Genomic DNA, 19,546 nt, shown 5'->3' with positions numbered 1-19,546 from the left:
TTGCAGTAATCGTCATTAAACTTTTCTTTAAGTAAATAAGTGTTATCATTAAAAATATTTTATTAAAAAATTTGAAAAAACATTCATATAGTTGAAAGTATATTATGTTATATATTTAAAAGCATGTTTCAAACATGTACAGTGCTTCTGTAGTATGTTTACAGATTTTATACATTTCACACAGAAAACAAGCCTCTTCCTAAATCATATCTGATACAGACAAAGATACAGTTGAGATGTATTCACCGGTGTGTTCATTTCCATAACTACAGAATCATAACCTATTATAACCGAGGCTCTAAAAGTTGAAAGAAAAACGTAGTATTTTCTTTTAAGGGGAAAGAGAAAAGCATGTTTCCGCCCGGTCTCGAACCGGGGACCTTTCGCGTGTTAGGCGAACGTGATAACCACTACACTACGGAAACTGTGAGCAAAGGAACATTTACTACAAAGTATACTTGTTCAAATATATAAATTTTAAACCTTTACAGTTTCTATAGTGTAGTAGTAGATATGTAAAATGGTAACATAAAAAAACATACTAATACATTTCATGAATAAGTCTGTAAATGCTGTTATTGTATTGAAATGCTTACACTTTAAATAACAACATCCAACTGAACAATCAATCACATTTTGGTGTAGAAAAAAAAATATATATATATATTATGGAGGATATGCTACCAGGAAATAAAGACAAAAAACAATATATTGGTATCAAACAACTTAACATTATTACAAATATTCCTGCCCATATAGTACAGTTTGACGTTGAATATATTGGTATATGATAAGGTACACATGTCTTATATTAAAAGTAGAATGAAGGAAAGCCAGATAGATTATGCTACTGTCTCTATGTTTATCTGTTTTAGTGCTTCATATTCCAAACATTAATTACAGTACTTGATGAACTAACTGTATTACAATAACCTACAGCTTGGTAATGTAAATATGGAGCATACATTAATCTTTGATGTAATTAAATGACACTGTCAACCAAAACAAATGTAAATATCCTACATTTTAAGTACTTTCACATCTAATCACATTTGATTCAATGCAAACAATTTGTTGAAAATAAAAAGCCTTTCATAATGGTACAATGCTAGTTTCCCAAGATGTTTGTTGAGAAAAGTGCAATTTCCAAAGTATTACCAAAATATATTTTTTGTAGACAATATTTGTGAAACTGTTAATGGAACTAGTTCATCTCTGTTGCTATTAAAAGTCATGGGATCCATTTAATGACAGATCAATTATAACTGAAGAAGTTCCTTGTTAAGACATTGAATTTACTCAACATTTAATAAACTTGAATGATTCTGGTAAATGTATGCGATTGAGACCCCCCTAACCATGACAATCATGATTATCAAAACTCATCAATACTCCCAGACTTTGTAGATTATCTGATGCTCAGGAAACTTTGGACCATGGGGATTGAACATGTGACCCCTGTCAGTGATATTTTGAGTCAAAACATATTTCCCATCCCATTTCTTATGTTCATGAGTTCTGGAGTTAACCGCTTTCAAATACGTTGCCGTATACCATCTTTCTTATTCTTGGTACTCCTTCTCATATGCAAATGTTTTAAGCATAAAAATGTCCAACAAGAAAAACTCAATATATTAAATAGGAATTAACAAAATAAACTACCATTTTGTAGTTGAAAAAATATATATCGATATATACAAATTCCTCTTCTCTTCTGGGTTGTTCATCATCACTGAAAGAAGATGAGAAAGGTTAGATGCACATGGACCAAATATATTGTAGCAAAATGTTAAATAGAACTAGTGGAATATTTGATGTATAGTTTATCTTAACATAATTATATAGACAGCGATCAAGTAGCATACTAGGCCCTAAAAGAATGCCAATGCCAAAAATGACAACAAGTGAATGAATGCTTTCTTCCAGAAGAAAACATGTTTCCGCCCGGTTTCGAACCGGGGACCTTTCGCGTGTGAGGCGAACGTGATAACCACTACACTACGGAAACTGATGATTTTCATTGACTGATAGTTCTGGTTTTAATTATGTATCTACAATGATTATATCACCAGGTCAATATTTCTCTCATTAAATATTTATCTATGAACAATACCATTTAGTTGATTTCAATAGTAGACTTTTCAACACTCTTATATTGCGTAAGACTCAGGAAAGAGGGAGGGGTGGGTGAAATGGAAAAAACATGTTTCCGCCCGGTCTCGAACCGGGGACCTTTCGCGTGTTAGGCGAACGTGATAACCACTACACTACGGAAACTGCTGAAACTCAATGGTAAATATTTCCTTTGACAAAGGTGTGGGCTAAACAAACACAGCTAACAACAAATTTTAAAGTCTGAAAATGTCATGTTTTGGATATAGTAACCATTTGTTATCAATATTTAAGCAATTAGTGCTTTGAATAAGACATATGTTAGAATATTACTCCTAATATTATATACCAGATGCTGCATCAATACAGTAGCTTCACTGTTACAATTATATGAAGCCATGATAAGCATGTATAGTTTAAATGTTTTAATTCAGTTTATATTATACTGTTAAATACACAATATGTGTGTACATTTACCTTTATTTTGTAGTGGGCTTAAAGGAGACACTGCAAAAAATCACTGTCTAAGGTAAATGTTATTGAGTATAGCTAATTAGTCCTCTGCTTGATCAATTTATACTTTTCACGTTAAGTTAGTGCACCATATAAGGATTTTTAAATGTTATTTTTTAAGTCATGTGCGTAGAATAATCTAAAAAATGTAATTTATATATTTGTTGATGAAGTGGGCTTACTTGGAACCCCCATCTTAAAAGTTACGTTAGGTACCCATTGAGCCCATGCCCGACTTTTGACATATTTTAACAAATTACATTTACATTTATTCATTTAGCAGACACTTTAATCCAAAGTGACTTCCAAGAGAGAGCTTTACAAAGTGCATAAGTCACTGATAATAACAAAAAGGTAGCCACAAAGCATTGTGGGTAGCCAAAACAAGAAACACACATTGTGAACAACCAAAAAGTAAGTGCCAAAGGGAAGAACCATAAGAGCATGTAGTTATGCAAGTTACAATTAAACAACATGAATCTTTAAGTGCAAGTGTACCTGTAGAAAAGCAGGCAACAGTAAAATAAAAATAGATTAACTAAAATATAATATTTTGCAGCGAACACAACAGTTTAATAAGACAATAAAAACTTTAGAAACAGCTGTAGATAATGTATTGATGTTTCAAATATGAGATTAGACCTTCATTTGAACTAAAATGTTGTCCCTTAAATTGTAGCATTTCTGAAAGCGGATTTGGTGGGCGTAATAGGGACGTTTACCCAAGTTGGTGTATGAAATGTAATGATCTGTTCTGTCATCAAAATACGAGTTGAGATCTAACAATACTGTGAAATTTGAGATCTTAATCTTTGTACTTAAAAATAATTTGGCAATAATTAGAAAACCCTAGTTTTAATTAGTACCATTCCCAGGACAGAAGTGGAAAGGGGCAGTGGTGACCTAGAAAAACATATTAAATCATATCTGATACAAAGATACAGTTGAGATGTATTCACTGGGTGTATTCACTTCCAAAACACTACAGAATCATAACCTATTATCATAACAGACTGAGAGGCTGTAAAAGCTGAAATAAAAACGGTTTCAGTTTTTTCTCTACAGGTGAAAGAGCAAGAGTGAAAATGAAAAGCATGTTTCCGCCCGGTCTCGAACCGGGGACCTTTCGCGTGTTAGGCGAACGTGATAACCACTACACTACGGAAACTGTTGAAAAACAATGGTCAAAAATTCTGGTCATATTTTAACAAATATTATTTAGGTAAGTACAGTTCAATTAGTTATACATCTTACATGGCACTGAAGAGGGGGGGGGGGGGAGTAACAAGTAACAACTGAAGACGGAGGGATGAAATAAGAAAAACCGCCCGGTTTCGAGCCAGGGACCTTGCGCGCGGGAACCAACTATGGTTTGTCTTAACTTTCCTTGGCCGCGTTTCCCAGATTCCTTAAGAAGCTCTTAAGCGCTGAAACCTTCTTAGGAGCGCTCTTAAGAGCGCCGTGAAAGAAGTACGTGTTTCCCAGAGTCATTCTTAGCTTAAGAAGATCTTTCACTAAGAAGGAAATGTAAGATCAGCCTGACCCACTCTTAACAGCCTTCTTAGCGACCAAACGCTCACTGCAGCCGCGTCAGGGAAAGTTATATCTGACACTCAAAGGAATACTAAAACCATGCGTGATGATAAATGTGCGCCCACAGCTGCAGAACACTGACGCAAGAAAAATAATAGCATAATAAGAAAAATAACGATATAAAAATAAATAATTGCTCATGTGTTCCTGTAGCTACATAAATAAAATGAATCATCATTACTATCACTCATTACGTTTTCACAAACATTAGGCATCTGCATGAGTTGACGTTAGATATAAAAACATCAACAACCCTGTGGTATTTCACAGAAATCAGGGAAACTGACAGGTGTAATTGAACTCGGCTGGAACCTCATCAAGAGATCGAGGCTCCACCTCAGTCTATATATAAAGGCGTTGCTGAAGTCCACGCAAGTGGACTACTCCCAACAATAAACCCACTACCACTACCACTACCACCACACATCAACTATCATGTATAGGGCTCAAGGCCGTAGACATGGAGTCAACATCGGGGGGTACGAATTACATTTTTTATGATAATTTCTGACTGCGTGCGTGGTTGCCTGTCGTAGCGTAGAACATTTATATTTTTATATCAATATATTGGGGGGGACATTTTGACCAGATTTGAATAGTGGGGGAGATGTGTCCCCCCAATATGTATTATGATTACGGCCTTACATTGTGTTGTGTGTGATTCGTGCGCTGATAAAGTGGTGGGTGATCGATTTTCCTGGCATCGATTGATTTAGTTTCAACCCCACGGCGGTGGACAGCTCCCACTAAGAGCTTCTTAAGAGGCTTCTTTGGCGGGATTTTAAGAAGGCAGTTAAGAACGTGTCTGGGAAACACCCCTATCTTAGCACTCCTTCTTAGCCGAACCCTTCTTAAGAGCCTTCTTAAATCCTTAAGAACGTTCGAATCTGGGAAACGCGGCCCTTAACTTTTCCAATTCATTCTTTATGGTAGTCCTTAACTCTACGGATGTAATATTCAAACGGCCTCTGGTGGCGCTGTTCTGACTTTCCCATAGACACCCATTGAAAAAGAAAGAGGCACGATGTCATCAGTCAGATCACCGTTTCTTCAGATTCGACCCCTCCTATAAATCCAATCCCCGACCCATTTCGTGATCCGTGTCAAAGTGCCTCTCGAGGAAAGTAATGGGATTAAATACGAAAAACATGTTTCCGCCCGGTTTCGAACCGGGGACCTTTCGCGTGTGAGGCGAACGTGATAACCACTACACTACGGAAACTGATGACTGATAGGCTGATATAAGTGCCTCAATAGGTATTTTAAAATATGAACACAACTTTTAAATATCAACATTATTATTTCAAGTTACACAGTTTGTGACATTATAAGTGACATATTTTGACTATGCTGGATCCAAATATCTATGGGGAAACAGTTTACAGATATATTTCTCACTCTTTTAACTACATATTGATTTATTTATATGACCTCATCCTCTGTTGCACTTATTTATATGGTTGAGTGTCAATAAAAGGACTTGATTTCATATAAGTGGTACTATCAATTGATGTTGTAAATTAACTTGTCAATAAAAGTATTCATTAACTTGTAAATGTATTAACTTATTAAACTGTTTATTTTTTTGTTTTTAAATAACATAATAATTCATTTCAATATTTTTTTTCTCAAGAATTTTTATCTGGACAGGGCCTTTTGATACACACTCAATAGGGGTCAGCATCTGTACTACATGTACTACAAAAAAAACAAAGCTATATAACTAAATAACCCATTACAGTTGGGTATGACTTTTCCAACAAGCTGTACAATTCCTGAATCCCAAATATCACATAGTAAGATTAGATTAGAGCAAATAGATTTTTATTATTATTATTTAGCTACATGGGCGTGTTAACCACTACACTATGGAAATTGATTATATCAATTGGTCAATATTTCTCTCTTCAAATATTTATCTATGAACAATACCATTTAGTGCATGTCAATAGTGGACTTTTCAACATTGTCTTATCTTGCCTAAGACTCAGGAAAGAGGGAGGCATGGGTGAAACAGAAAAAAACATGTTTCCGCCCGGTCTCGAACCGGGGACCTTTCGCGTGTTAGGCGAACGTGATAACCACTACACTACGGAAACTGATGATCCTAATGGGTCAATATTGGTCAATTAATAGGTATTATAGGGTTGTCATCAAACATTCTAAATTCGAATTTATATTTGAATAGTTGTTAAAAAATGAATTTCAAATGTGAAAATTAATATTCGAATGTTTTTTTTTTAAACAACCGCAGCGGCAGTGCGTCTGTCTGCTTACAGTTGACTTGCATGGAAGATGGCAGAAAGTGCAGAACCCAGCTTGACCGCAGCAGAGAAAGTGATTGTAACCCCAAAAAATCTAAAGAGTGATGTCTGGAAATATTTTGGATTTTGGTCAGTTGATGGTAAACTTGTTGAGCCTACAGCTAAAGTAGTGTGTAAACTATGTAAGCTGGAGTTATCTTACCATTCAAACACTAGCAAGTTGAGGCTACATCTCCATGTTTACCACAGCACAGCTCACTCGGAGCGTTCAATGTCGGTTCTATACTGTAAAACTTGTTGATTTTATTTGTTTCAATCACTGAATGAAGCCTGCCATATTGGGACAAGAATCGCGACCTTAAATTGCTTGCTCAAAACTTAGAATTTGTTTATTGTTGTCGTTCATTTTACACCGCTATGCACAGAGAGCGCGATGGTGCGGGAGAGAGAGAGAAAGAAAGAGTGCGTGTGTGCGAGCAAGAGGCCAAGGTCTGCGGTCTTGGCCATTAGTTCATTTACTTATTTTTGTGTAGGTAATTTGTCAAATATGTTTAAACTTTAATAAATTAGGCCTACCTACCTACTGTATACAAGTAGTTGTGTTTTGTTGTATTAATTTGTCCTGTTATTGACGTACTTAATACACAACCAGAAATTCGAATATGCGTTTTTTTAAAGGGAATTTTTGAATGTAATTTTTAAGCAATTTTGACAGTCCTAATACATCAGATCTAGATTAGATCTATTTTCACACAACTATATTTTAATAATTTAGCTGTACATACCTTGTGCCAGCATCCTGGTATTGGCAACCCATCCCGACCCTGTGGAGACAGAAAATAAGTGTTATCAAATTAACTTACCTAACTAATCACATATTAATATTCATGTAGCTACCATGTAGTTACGAGAAAAGTAGGGAGGCTAGTACACCCGGACAACTAAAACGAAAAGTCGTACAAGTTCACCAAAGACCAAAACATACAAAACACACAACAGTTTAAATACCATTGTCACTGACAAAATCACAAACAAGGTTGTTGTCTAATCATTAATGCACAATTTATCCAGGCAGGGTTAACACAGGAGTGAGGGAGGGGCATAAAGTCAGGAAGCAGTAATACTATACCAATGGGCAAGGGGTGCCAGAGGGTGGCCCCGCCTCCCCGAGGAGCTCTTTACTTCCACTGGTTACCTGAAAACCATTCCAGTTGGTTTTGAGTCACTTCTATTTAAAATCAATCAACGTATACCTATAATCAAGCACACAAACTAGGACTGGGATGGGAATGGCTAACATGGCACTTGCTAGAGCTACCTACAAAATACTCTTTGTCGACACAAACCAGTACTAAAAAGACAGCAACAATGGTTATAGTAAAATAGAAATATATTTTTAAAATGTTCTATTCGAAATGAACGGCAGTCCAATCAGAAGTGTTACAGCGCAGGGTTGGACATCCTACCCCTCCTAAATAACCAACCCTGCCCCATGTCGAGGTGCCTTTCAAGGAACAGGACAGGGATGAAATACAAAAACATGTTTCCGCCCGGTTTCGAACCGGGGACCTTTCGCGTGTGAGGCGAACGTGATAACCACTACACTACGGAAACTGATGACCCTGAAGATCCCCGACAGCTTTACAACTGTGACGAGTCGGGGTTTCAGACGGACAAGGGCAGGAACATGGTGCTGGTGAAGAAGGGGGGCAAACTACCCTACAAACAGGCAGCCTGTACCAGGGTTCATATCACAGTGCTGGTGTGCCTGAACGACGGTTGTCCTACACTACATGAGTACCCCGAGGGACCTTATTTGGCAAGAGTCCCTCGGTGTACATAGACTCCGAATTATTCAGGCATTGGTTCACTTCTTTAAGCGTGTTGTGAGGAAGCGCCCCCCACCCCCGATCTTCTATGGACATAAGAGCCACTTGGACCTGGTGATCAACACCGCCAGAAGGAAAGCTGTAGTACTCCTGTGCCTGCCACCACATCTCTCCCATGTCCTGCAACGTCTTGACGTAGGATCCCTCCCCCCCGCCTCTATGATAATTCATTCATATTAAATCAAATGTCCTCCCTCCACAGCTTTCCTAAGCCACTTTGATGATCACTCGACTGGTAAGAACTGTAAATCATATTTTTCCTGAGTGCTCTAAAGAAAAGCAGACCATTTTTGTACGACAGAGCCAAGAAACCGTCACCATCTTCCCAGTAACTAGTGCTCACCAGGCCCATGACACCACCAATTGGTAAGCATGTGAACCCCGCTGTAGCATGTGTATGGAACCCCACTGTGTATGGAAGAGAATACAATGAATATAGAACAAGTGTAATCCGTCTGCTTTGTCTTCTAAGCTGGACCATCAACTGTGGCTGAGGATGGGGTCAGTCTCTGTCAGACAATGTAGAGGTGGTGTCATGGGCCCAGTGTGAATACGGAGAGAGCTGATTCCACTCCTTCTGTGTGGATTGGGAGGATGGGGACTCAGTGTGTCTCCTATGTTGATTTTGTCGTGGCGGCCCGCCACGGCTGAACTTCTGCCGCCACGGTATCAGAAATAGGGCTGTACAAGACAGGCCGTCTATCAGCAGTGATTGCACTGCTAAAAAAAAATCCTAGGGGAAACACTGGGACTTTTAATGTACTTTTTTATAGAATAACTGTTTTTAATTACATTTATTTATTTGATTTGCCGTGTCTTATTATGCTTGGCTTCATATAAACAACTACACTTATAAATATAAACTTCACGTGATATAAACAATGCGCAAAATATACAGCACCAAAAGCTACTTTTAATAGTTAGAGGCTAAGAGACCCAGTTAAAAAAGAGGGCATCTATACACTCAAATTAGGAATGTCCTCAGCTGAACATAGAAATAAAGGAAGAATAAACCGAAGAATCGTAGGTCTGCAAAAAAATTGTCTAGGAATTGTCAAATTCGACCACTCAACCACGAAAATGTCAAGTTTGACTGCGTAACAGCACATGGGCTTACTCGGCTAGTTAGCTCTGGACGTTCTGCACTGCACAGAAGCCTATGGTTTGACAGCGTGTTTATATATTCAGATAACATGGAGGCTACCATTTGGTATACATGCAACATATGGTGTACACACATTGTATACTTTCCTATCGTTGGTGTGGCAATTCTTCTAAACTAGCGCCATAATACTAGCTGATAATCGCGTCTAGAAAGTTCGAACGAACGACACCCTCTGGCTAGAGCTAATTGCCAAAATGAGAAGGAAATGGCTTTTTAGGCATATCTCTATTGGATTTTGAAACTTGTATACTATAAAAAATATATTCAAATTGTATATTGTTCTGATAGCTAGCCCTTGAAAGCAGCTGAATATCGCTATTTTCCTTACCAGGCTCACGCTTGTTTCATTAAAACTAAATGGCGCTTGTAGAACTGTTGTATAAAAACACCACAAGAAGAGCGTTACTGCTGAACATTAGCACGTCTGTGCCTACCTTCGACATTGGGCATGCGGCCTTGTACCTGACCGAATAACAGCCGTGCAGTGATATCTTTCGCAGCAAACTACCTCCTGTGATATTGTTTAAAGACGTTTTTGTTATTTTGCATGCCAATCAAATTAAACAGACGAAAAATATATTGTCGTTCTTATGGTTTTAGACATATTTCTTATTTCACTACCGCAACAAAATGGTTGCTGCTAACCAGCTAATTTCGCAAGCATGGCTAGCTGGACACTGTACGTAGCTAGCTACGGTCGGCTAACTCAGAGCAAGGACTTTATCACAGAATAAATAACGAACTCATTCAAACCCGGGGCAGCTTATGCAATTCTGCAGTCATCGTCTGTCTAGTTGACTCGACGAGCTGGTCAATAATACACTGGCGTGAGTTCATCTTAATCGGCTCTCATACTACTGATCAGACAATACTTTGCCTACCATTCTCTCCCGATCTTTTCTCACGTGTGGCTGCCCGCTCTACACTCACTTACTACCTGTACCCATGCAGCCATCTGATTGGTTGACACCTGACGCACGCTCTCATGATCATAACCACTAACCATCAGAGCTATTGAAAAAGAGAAAATACGTTAAAACTTAATTTACACACCCCGATAAAGAAAAAAATATCAGGCTTTCTAAAACGCTGGAAAGTATACATGAACATATGCAACCCCTACCTGTGATAGATCTTAGAAGAAAGATGATTAATTGCACAGTCCTAACACACAGCACCAGTTTCACATAGACACACATTTAAGAATACACACACACTTGTGTATAAATCATCTTCCTTGGCTTTTTCATTCCCCATCAACATCTCCATTCAGTTAAAGGACGGTTCATGGAATGGTAGCCTATCTCAGGACAAAGGGGACTTTGACGTGGTAAAAGAAGGGAAGTGAAGTTGTAAAGGCTGACGTCACATACCACAGGACAGGGTTGGTCCAATCCTGGGGGTCCCTGCTCGCCCTTCTGGCCCTTCATAGCCCTCTTACCCCCCAGGCCCCGGTCACCCTGGGATAGACCAGAGAAGGGCCACAAACTAATCATTATATGTAACTGGATGGTATTTCTGAAGCCAATGAGGACATCAGAAATGTAGAGTTAAAGATAGATTGCCGAAGAGGGTATGTGAATTCTAATGATCTTGGTGGAGAATATGATGCTATGATTTGGTAAGGGGAAGGTGTTGTCACTTACCTTCTCTCCTCTATCTCCTCTGACCCCCTTCTCACCCATCAGTCCAGGGAAGCCCTGTCAAGGATAGAGGGAGGTTAAGACCTGCAGAATTTACAGTTAAGATTAATTTAAGGCTTGCAATTAAATTCAGCCTGTGAATCAAAGTACTTACATCTAACCCTGGCTGTCCTTGTTCTCCCTGACAAGGAAATCACACAGAATCTCAAATTACACAAAAGTCTGTTGTATTTAATACTTCTTGGTACAGTGTAATGTTGTGCGGCATGCTGTATAATACAACGTGATTTTCTTGGGTATGCAAATAAAGCCCAAAAGCATCTTATTTCCAATGTCAAATCAAAGCGTGTTGCTGTGCATCCATTTGGTAAAAGGTGGTCTGAGGTCTTTTGAAACATGCGCCTATAGCTTTGATAGGTTCAAGTACTGTATGTAAAATGTGGCTGACCTTTCCACCTTTGGTGCCAGGGAGACCAACCAATCCAGTTGAACCAGGAACTCCCTGTGCGAGGGAGCGGTGGGTGATAAGGCACTCGGGGTATGAGCTAGCAGACATGTATCACCACTCACATTCACGACAGTCAGCCGAGCAAGACTTTGTGTGGGCCGTAACTGCTGTTCAGCCAACACCACACAAAGCCATTGTTGGTCTTTCTCTCTGGAAACAGATCGTAACTATAAAGGGAAAGACTCACCCTCAAACCGGGGGGTCCTATGTGTCCAGCATCCCCCTTCTCTCCTTTTACCATCTCCCCAGGTTCACCCTATTTGATACAGAGCACACGACCTAGAATCCTCTGCAAGCTTTTCCATTCTAAAATGTTTGCTCCGAATCGGAGGATGACGTAATTACTGTTCGTGATCCTATTCAAGAGCAGGAGATCTGGATTCATCTCACCTTGGACCCGGGTACTCCGTGAGGTCCCTGCAAAACGGCAGAGAAAATATGAGATCGGTTTCCACATTAAAACACTGAAAATGGGAAAACTCTGAGGCCGTGGTCGTGCTGTTCTGAAAGGGCTGCGGCCGACAGGTCACCCACCGTGAACCCTGGGGGTCCGGGGGGCCCTGGAGGGCCGGGTATGGAGATCAGCTGAGCCTGGGGGAGGGAGAGAGTCGCTGGTCAGAGGATCCTAATCACTTCACATGCAGCATCATTCAGGTAAACCATCACTGACCAGATTCTCCTCAAAGCGAAAGTCTCTTCCCTCTCCTTTTTGTCCTGCTGACCCCTGATAACGTAATGCACAACAAAGAGAACAGACACTGCATGAGAGGTTGTACTGTATCACACCGAGAACAGCAGTGATGTGAGATAACAGATATGATGTATCCTGTCTTATGATTGACGCATGATTCTTTTCTAATTTCTCTGCATTGGATTGGTAATCTACATCCGCACTGTCTCAGCAATACCAGCTTGATGACAGTTGCTGCTGCTCGTTCTACGGTTTGACTCAGTTTGACAGAGCTAGTTCCCCCCACCCACCTGAAGACCAGGCTGGCCATACTGTCCTTTATCCCCCTTCTCGCCTGATGCTCCTGGGGTCCCTGGCTCACCCCTTTCCCCTTTATGACCCTACAAACACAGGAGAGAACACTTGAACACTACAGGACCCAATATACTCAGGTGACTGTCCCACTTGGAATTCTCGATCATTCTTTTCTGTAGCTACCTTTTCCCCATCAGTTCCAGGTAAGCCAGCGTCTCCCTGTTGAGACACAAACCAAAATACAAGATCAAGTCTTAAGAGTCTTTCCTGGCAGGGACAGTCACTGTAACAGTCCAGTGTTGCTGTGAGCACAGCTAAAAGACAGTGGACAAGACAGGGGCCTGGGAGTTCAGGAAATAATTAATTATTTAAAGGTAAAGGACAAGTTCATTTAGTTGATGTATGCCAGTATTGTATTTGGGACTGCTCTGACCTTCAGCCCTGACTCCCCAGGGGGGCCCGGTGGTCCGGCAGGGCCCTGAGGAAACAGAAAAGGATCAAACTCAATCAGGCAAGAGATTTCTACCTTATGTTTTTCAGTCAGTGTGTGAGACTACAAATGTTTGCTCAGGGCTTACCTGAATATGTGTCTGGCTGAGAGCAGTGTCAAAGGAACCTGGGATACCCTTCTCTCCTGGGAAACCCTGTATAAATAGAGAGATGGGGAGAGACAGAGAAAAGTAATGAACTAGGTAATGGCACAACTTCCTTCAGTGGATGTACATCTCTTAAGCTTAAAAAGGGTATTCAATGGTATTCGAGTCACATATTCATAGACGTGTGCAAGATAGACAGTGCATCCGTAACTTTTGTAAGATGCCAGCAAGGAAAGGTTATTCACTCACCATGACCCCACGAGGTCCAGTCTTCCCCACCTCCCCCTTCTCCCCCTGACCAAGGACAGGACAGAACGTCAGCCTTTACTGAGTCCCACATTTCATAACAGAAGACCAGTGAGTTTGTCGTTCAAACGAACTAAAAACCCTCACCTTCAATCCCGAAGGCCCCTCGGGCCCTGACATGCCTTGCTGTCCATTCTCGCCCTGCACAAAACAAGAGAGGATATAGTCAGCTGGAGACTGCTCGTGTGTGTCTACCTGTGTGTGTTTGTGTGTGTTTGTCTTTGTGTGCATGATAACCTTTACCTGTGGTCCTTTAGGCCCCTATGAGTAGACAGATAATAAACACATTAAAAACCAGGAGTAAGTATCGATTATAAAAATGATGAACTATGATTTATACTTTAAAAAACATAGCAGAAAGCATAGACTACCTCCTTTCCATCCAATCCATTTAGACCAGGTGGGCCCTGTAAATGATAGTGGAGGTAAACACAACACAGGTTGAATTAGAATCCGATAAAATAAAAAAGAATTCACTCAGATTTAATTCTACTGGTTTTCCACTAGGGGAGCAGCATTTCATTACAATCCAGTCTCTGCTGTCTGATTAGTGAGAGATTCAACATCTGGTGTTCCAGATTCACAGTCTTGATGACATCTTGTACCAGAGGAAATTATGAAGTCATCAGGGCTCTCAAAACACTTCTGGCGTTGACAAGAGATTGGCTACCAAACGTTCAGACTTGTGGAAGGTAGGGTGTATATACTGATGAGTCATGATTAGTGAACGACCTTGGCGGTCTCATTAGCGAACTGATTTGGTGTTGGTGTTAAGGCTATCATGATGACAGCCACCCCATGTGGAGAGGAGGACGACGAGTGAGAAGGGGAACCGGAATCCGCCCACCCTCCCGCCCCCCCCCCCCCCCTGCCAAACCGCAGCAGTTAAGGAAGCAAAGGTAAACATTGTTGAGAGAGAGACAGCGACGAGTAGCAGAGAGGCGCCTCAGAGAGACATCTGTTGGCAAGATGGAGGCTGTGAGACGACTCCACCAAGGACGAGCCCACACTCACTACGGACTAATCATTGCGTTGAATCTCAACGGGGCACATTTCACCTGCACAGGGAAGAGCAGATCATAGGGAGGGAGATGGAGAGAGCAGAGGGGGGGAGGAGAGGACGGTGGAGGAGATGTAGTTTGGACTTGGTGTCAGGGACAGAAACAACGGATGGTTTCGAAGGAGGAGAGAGGAAAGGGAAGAGTGTAGAGATTGGACGGACGTTTGGTCGAAGAAAGGCCGGAGGAGCATCTTACCGGCTCACCCGGTTCTCCGCGGGGCCCATCCCTCCCCGTGTTCCCTGGAGGGCCCCTGGGGCCAAGAGGTCCCGGAGGACCGGGCGGGCCAGGGGGCCCAGCCTGGCCCTGGTCACCCTGCCAAAACAGAGGCACAGGAGAGGCAGCATGTGAATGGCGGGCACCGTTTGTAAAACAGAAGTGACACAGGAGGAGAGCAGATCAAGGGCACACGCTCTAAGGGACAGAAGGCGAGAGAGAGGTTGAGACGATTCTTCTCAGGCTTTTGGACAGGACACATGCAGGTAGGAAAGATCAGAGCAGTGCTTAGTTGAGGAGGAGGGGAGGAAAAGCACAGTTCAGCCCGTCTGTACCTTGACGAGCCGTCTGTGGAAGGTGTGCTGGTCGCCGGACAGAAAGCTGTGATCGAAACGAGGGAAGACCATCTCCAGTCCAGAAGAATGGACCGGGCAGACACAAGCATAGAGAAACACGGACAGAGATATATATGTCATTAGAAGCTTCAGGGACTAGTTGTTTCTCTTGCCCCTTGAAGGAAAAAGGGAAAAGGTCTAGGCGAGGGGGAGGGATGGAGCGACATGGCGGAGCTGAAAGTGAAAGCGACCGTTAAAAAGAGAGCGCGAGAGATGAGGACAAACCTTGACAGTGAGAATCTGATTACTGAGTAAACCTGCTGACCCATGTAATGCAGGGGGACCCTGGAGGAGAGGGGAGAACCACAGGGAGACAGGAGGAGGAGAGGATGAGGGGGGGGCTAGTGGACCCCTTCAGCGATGCACAATAACACGCCGGTAATCATTCACAAAGGCTTCTGCCGAAGTCTGACCCAGGCCATCTGTTTTCTGATGCAGCCGGGCCAAGCCGGATCAAGCCAGGCCAGGCTCGTCTAGGTGCTAAGGGAGTAGTCTAAGGTGACGGATGGACTTGTGCGCAGGAGACAAGTGTTCGAGAGAATCAAACATCCTTCTCTTCCACATTCCGGATTCTTTACGGGCCGTAAGTCTTCCTACTGTTGCAGAGAGTTGCCGAGACAAACAATGGACTTGGACAGATGACTCGATGGAACGTGTGTGACTGTGTCTGTGTGTGTGTGCACGTGTGCATGGTATCCAGCAAATGTAATTGATGATAGCCTGTTCATTCATTCTTTTAACTAAGTCACTGGAGTGTGTGTACGTGTGTTTGTGTGTCTCACCCTTGGTCCCGTGTCTCCTTGATCCCCCTGAAGATATTGCAAACAACAAAAGACGTCAGAATAACTTTATTCATTGGTCAACGGATGGTATGTTTGTGTGAGTATAAGATGCTTTTCTACCTTGTCTCCTTTGGGGCCAGCCGATCCCTGTGAAAAGGAAAAAAAAAAAGATTGAAGGCCATCATGCTATCAACATACTCTCTTTCCTTCTCAAGTGTGGTGCCATCAGAAGACATGACACTCCCCACATCGTGGGGTCATGTGATGAGGATGGAGACCTACCTCACTTCCCTTCTGACCAGGAAGACCCTGTAAATGGTGACACAGATTTGTTGATTTTAAATCACGAACAAATGTATACACATAAATAAACCCAACATATTCGAGTAGACAAGAGTACTGGGACAACTGACTGTTGTCAGGCAATCTCTAGAAACTCTCAAGATGGTCGCCATACTTACAGACAGTCCATCCATACCGAGAGGACCCTGGAACACAAGACAGAATAACTCAAAGTTAACATTGGGGCTTTTGTGGGGGAAATCTTTTGTTTGTGTGCGTGTGTTAGAGCACATGTGGCTGATCTGTCCACTGACAGTATAGACTAACATCTCTGTTTTGTTTGAACTGGAACAGCTTCACAGACCTGTTTCCCTGTTGGCCAGTTGGCCCTGAACCCCAAATGCTAGCTGCCAACACACACACACACACACACACACACAACCAGCCTCAATACATCCCAAAGCATCAAGCATAACAGACAAACACGATCACTCAAGCACAGTTCTTTGTATGTCAGTTCATAAAAGTAACACACGAAGACCTCAACAACAACAGTACATGGCATCTTGGTGCCAAAAAGACCAGAAACATCCTTTGTCAGCATCTAAATGTGAGATGAGAGCTGAGTCCACTAGGTGACACTATATTTGTGAAGAACATGAATGGGACACAGGTTCAACCAAATCACTGTGTATACCGAAATAGCTGTGTAGGCTAGGTACTTTAGGTGTATTATGCCTACAGTATAGTTTGTATATTCTGTATGCCAGTACACGTAGATTGATTGGAAATATGGAGAGCACTTATTTTATGGACAACAGATTCAGTTGGGTAGTATTGTAGTCAGTGACAGAGCAAAGTTACAGTGACACGTACCGGGTAACCATCCCGTCCAGGCGTGCCCTGCAGGGATTAACCATAAAAAATGAGGATTAGGATTAAAATTAGGATCCATTTTAGAGATCCGTTAAACCACCCAAAGCTCACTATCTTGAGCCACAGTGAAACTAGAAAACAATAAATTGTTGCGCCAGCTAGAAATGTACTTCTCAAGTATCCATTGCCTTAAACATCCACTGAATGTTAACGTACCTCCTCCCAGTCCACAATACAATAGACTCAGCACCTGTAACTATTCAGCACCACCTACCACAGCACCCTCATGGAGATACTTACAGGAGAACCTGCAAGAGAGACAGACAACAGACAGGGAGAAACACAATTGTGTTAAGATCTGGTCTGGTTTGATCGGGTCTGGTCTGGCATGCTCTGGATTGATCTGGTCTGGTTTGGTCTGGCCTGGTTTGTTCTGGTTTGATCTGGTCGGGTTTGGTTTAGTCTGGTCTGGTTGCTCTTCTGAGTTATCTCAGAGCTGATCTACAGAGGGACGACCGACGGATGTAATCAAAATAACATGGTAATGTGTTCCAAGTCACAACAAAGGCTTTTTATGGGCTCCTTCTATCATCTTCAGCTTACGCTTCACAACTAAATTTCCTATGATGCTTTGTTTGTGGCGTTGATCATTCAATCAGGAGGCATATTAATGGCTTGATTACAGAATGTTTTAGGCACTCAATCAAGGCTTTGTTGCATGTACTGTTCATTAATCATAGTACTACTATAGCTAGAAGAGCCTTCAGGAACATTCCTCCAGGAGAGAGTGTTTAAAACATGACCCCTCCAGGAGAGAGATAGTTTAGAACCTGACCCCTCCAGGAGAGAGATAGTTTAGAACCTGACCCCTCCAGGAGAGAGAAAGTTTAGAACCTGACCCCTCCAGGAGAAAGTTTAGAACCTGAACGACCCCTCCTCGAGAGGTCAGATTGGATGTAGCATTGAGGGGTTGGATGTAGCAATCCAAGAGGATTGGAGGGGGTGCAAAGTGATGCAAACATACTAAAATCCCTCATCTAACCTTTTGGTGGTATCATGGAACTTGTGGCTTTTACATGTTTTGATTATCCTTTTGTTGCAATAGATAAGGCCAGCATTCCTGTAAGAGGGGAGAAAGTTCAAACCTGCCAGTCTCTGTCTATTTCCTATCCTTGATGCTCTTTCTTTTGCCCTAGCAGGGAAGGAAATCTCTCGGAGCAGAAACAAGTACATTATATTGCGAACATACGCTGGATTTGTTTCTACGCTCAGTGATTACGGGGAAAGGATATCTTCCTGAGCCCTGTCAGCCAGCTGTCGGACTTTCCTCCTACTCGCACAGCACTCTGCTGTGCTTGACACTGTCCACAGCCCTGACCTTTGTGACACGGCTCACTAGGAAGCCTGCTATCAGGGACACTCCAGCCAGTGGTGATGCTCTTAAGAGATTTTCTAGCGCTAATGGAATGTGACACAGCATGTGGAAGGATCCAGAAGTAAGAGCTACAGCAGCTTAGAGAGACCCTGGCCCTTTCTGCCCAGCCTGGCCCAGCCCGGCCCCTGTACAGTGTCAAATCGACCCGCATGTAAACAGATGACGCGTTTCCGAGGACAGATTCGTAGGGGGGACAAGAGGAGGGGAAGGGAATTGAAGAGAGAGATGGATTAGGATGACCTTCCCTGGTCTTCTGTCACAGAAACTGTCAAAGTTAGAATTCCTCCTCCCTTTTTTTTGGGTCATGGGGCGAGTGAAGGGAGAAAAGCACAAAGAGAAGATCTAGAGATAGACAGTGAGTCAGAGAGAGGGAAAACCAGAAAAAGAAAGGATGACCGAGAGAAAGAGATAGAGGGGGGATGTGCCCCTCCTGAGGGGAACGGGGACCTGGGTCAGGTCGGGTCAGGATGACTGACACAAACCAGAGGGGGCTGCTTTTCATGTCCACATCTTTTTGGAGTCAGGGAGGGGTACACTGAACCCAACCAGTTTCCCTCCCCCGCCACCACCCCCCGACAGGGAAGACGAAATCCTTCCCGCAGAGACACTCGTCTATTAACATATCATACATTACACAGCAGAATAAAGTCGAGGAGAGGGAAGGGAAAGAAGAGAGGCAAAAAAGAGAATAGAAGGAGAGAGGGAGGGATGAAATGGGCAGTCGTGTGTCGGGGAGGGACTTGTGGCTATCGACACACAGGATGAAACTAATGTTTTTACCCTGACCGGACCACCTGGGAGTTCACTAACGGCACACACAGTTGTGCAGACACACACACACACACAGTGATTTAGCACCAGCATCAATACACCGAGCCATAAATCAGTGTTCGGCCCTGTAAAATGTGGCCCCCAGACACAGCTTAAA

The 19,546-nt window shown here is 42.3% G+C and overlaps 1 protein-coding gene, 3 long non-coding RNA genes and 7 other non-coding genes across 11 annotated transcripts; all 11 read right to left on the bottom strand.

Moving 5' to 3' along the window:
* Positions 1 to 42: 42 nt before the first annotated feature.
* LOC146288419 (uncharacterized) lies at positions 43 to 10,495 on the bottom strand. Its single transcript, XR_014755170.1, has 3 exons — positions 10,418 to 10,495; positions 7,268 to 7,306; positions 43 to 1,732 (listed from the first exon to the last, which is right to left on the bottom strand). It is a non-coding gene; the product is annotated as an uncharacterized LOC146288419 (long non-coding RNA).
* Positions 353 to 425, bottom strand: trnav-aac (transfer RNA valine (anticodon AAC)). The gene has a single exon. It is a non-coding gene; the product is annotated as a tRNA-Val (tRNA).
* Positions 1,936 to 2,008, bottom strand: trnav-cac (transfer RNA valine (anticodon CAC)). Its single transcript has one exon. It is a non-coding gene; the product is annotated as a tRNA-Val (tRNA).
* trnav-aac (transfer RNA valine (anticodon AAC)) lies at positions 2,205 to 2,277 on the bottom strand. Its single transcript has one exon. It is a non-coding gene; the product is annotated as a tRNA-Val (tRNA).
* On the bottom strand, positions 3,721 to 3,793 carry trnav-aac (transfer RNA valine (anticodon AAC)). The gene has a single exon. It is a non-coding gene; the product is annotated as a tRNA-Val (tRNA).
* trnav-cac (transfer RNA valine (anticodon CAC)) lies at positions 5,368 to 5,440 on the bottom strand. The gene has a single exon. It is a non-coding gene; the product is annotated as a tRNA-Val (tRNA).
* trnav-aac (transfer RNA valine (anticodon AAC)) lies at positions 6,245 to 6,317 on the bottom strand. Its single transcript has one exon. It is a non-coding gene; the product is annotated as a tRNA-Val (tRNA).
* On the bottom strand, positions 8,024 to 8,096 carry trnav-cac (transfer RNA valine (anticodon CAC)). The gene has a single exon. It is a non-coding gene; the product is annotated as a tRNA-Val (tRNA).
* A 46-nt stretch (positions 10,496 to 10,541) lies between the features above and the next one.
* Positions 10,542 to 13,608, bottom strand: LOC146288418 (uncharacterized). The gene is made up of 14 exons (XM_084698773.1): positions 13,597 to 13,608; positions 13,251 to 13,316; positions 13,106 to 13,150; positions 12,856 to 12,891; positions 12,669 to 12,758; positions 12,358 to 12,411; positions 12,222 to 12,278; positions 12,078 to 12,104; positions 11,875 to 11,943; positions 11,628 to 11,681; positions 11,334 to 11,360; positions 11,183 to 11,236; positions 10,910 to 10,996; positions 10,542 to 10,547 (listed from the first exon to the last, which is right to left on the bottom strand). The coding sequence occupies exons 1-14, from the start codon at positions 13,606 to 13,608 to the stop codon at positions 10,542 to 10,544; spliced, it is 684 nt and encodes a 227-aa protein (XP_084554899.1).
* A 60-nt stretch (positions 13,609 to 13,668) lies between these two features.
* LOC146288417 (uncharacterized) lies at positions 13,669 to 15,547 on the bottom strand. Its single transcript, XR_014755098.1, has 5 exons — positions 15,469 to 15,547; positions 14,831 to 14,947; positions 13,946 to 13,981; positions 13,818 to 13,835; positions 13,669 to 13,715 (listed from the first exon to the last, which is right to left on the bottom strand). It is a non-coding gene; the product is annotated as an uncharacterized LOC146288417 (long non-coding RNA).
* A 412-nt stretch (positions 15,548 to 15,959) lies between these two features.
* LOC146288416 (uncharacterized) lies at positions 15,960 to 17,433 on the bottom strand. The gene is made up of 6 exons (XR_014755099.1): positions 17,400 to 17,433; positions 17,184 to 17,210; positions 16,487 to 16,513; positions 16,308 to 16,334; positions 16,146 to 16,172; positions 15,960 to 16,052 (listed from the first exon to the last, which is right to left on the bottom strand). It is a non-coding gene; the product is annotated as an uncharacterized LOC146288416 (long non-coding RNA).
* Between the last annotated feature and the right edge of the window lie 2,113 nt (positions 17,434 to 19,546).

The sequence above is a fragment of the Hypomesus nipponensis genome, chromosome 5 (assembly GCF_054491055.1).
Source record: "Hypomesus nipponensis isolate SF chromosome 5, ASM5449105v1, whole genome shotgun sequence".
Taxonomy (NCBI): domain Eukaryota; kingdom Metazoa; phylum Chordata; class Actinopteri; order Osmeriformes; family Osmeridae; genus Hypomesus; species Hypomesus nipponensis.
The sequence above is the reverse complement of the archived record's forward strand: the minus strand, read 5'-3'. Positions and strand labels throughout refer to the sequence as shown.

Coding starts and splice junctions, on each gene's coding strand:
- LOC146288418 (XM_084698773.1), bottom strand. Junction 11,944..12,077: donor ACGGAGTACCCGGGTCCAAG/GTGAGATGAATC, acceptor TGTATCAAATAG/GGTGAACCTGGGGAGATGGT. Junction 11,682..11,874: donor TAGGACCCCCCGGTTTGAGG/GTGAGTCTTTCC, acceptor TCCCTCGCACAG/GGAGTTCCTGGTTCAACTGG.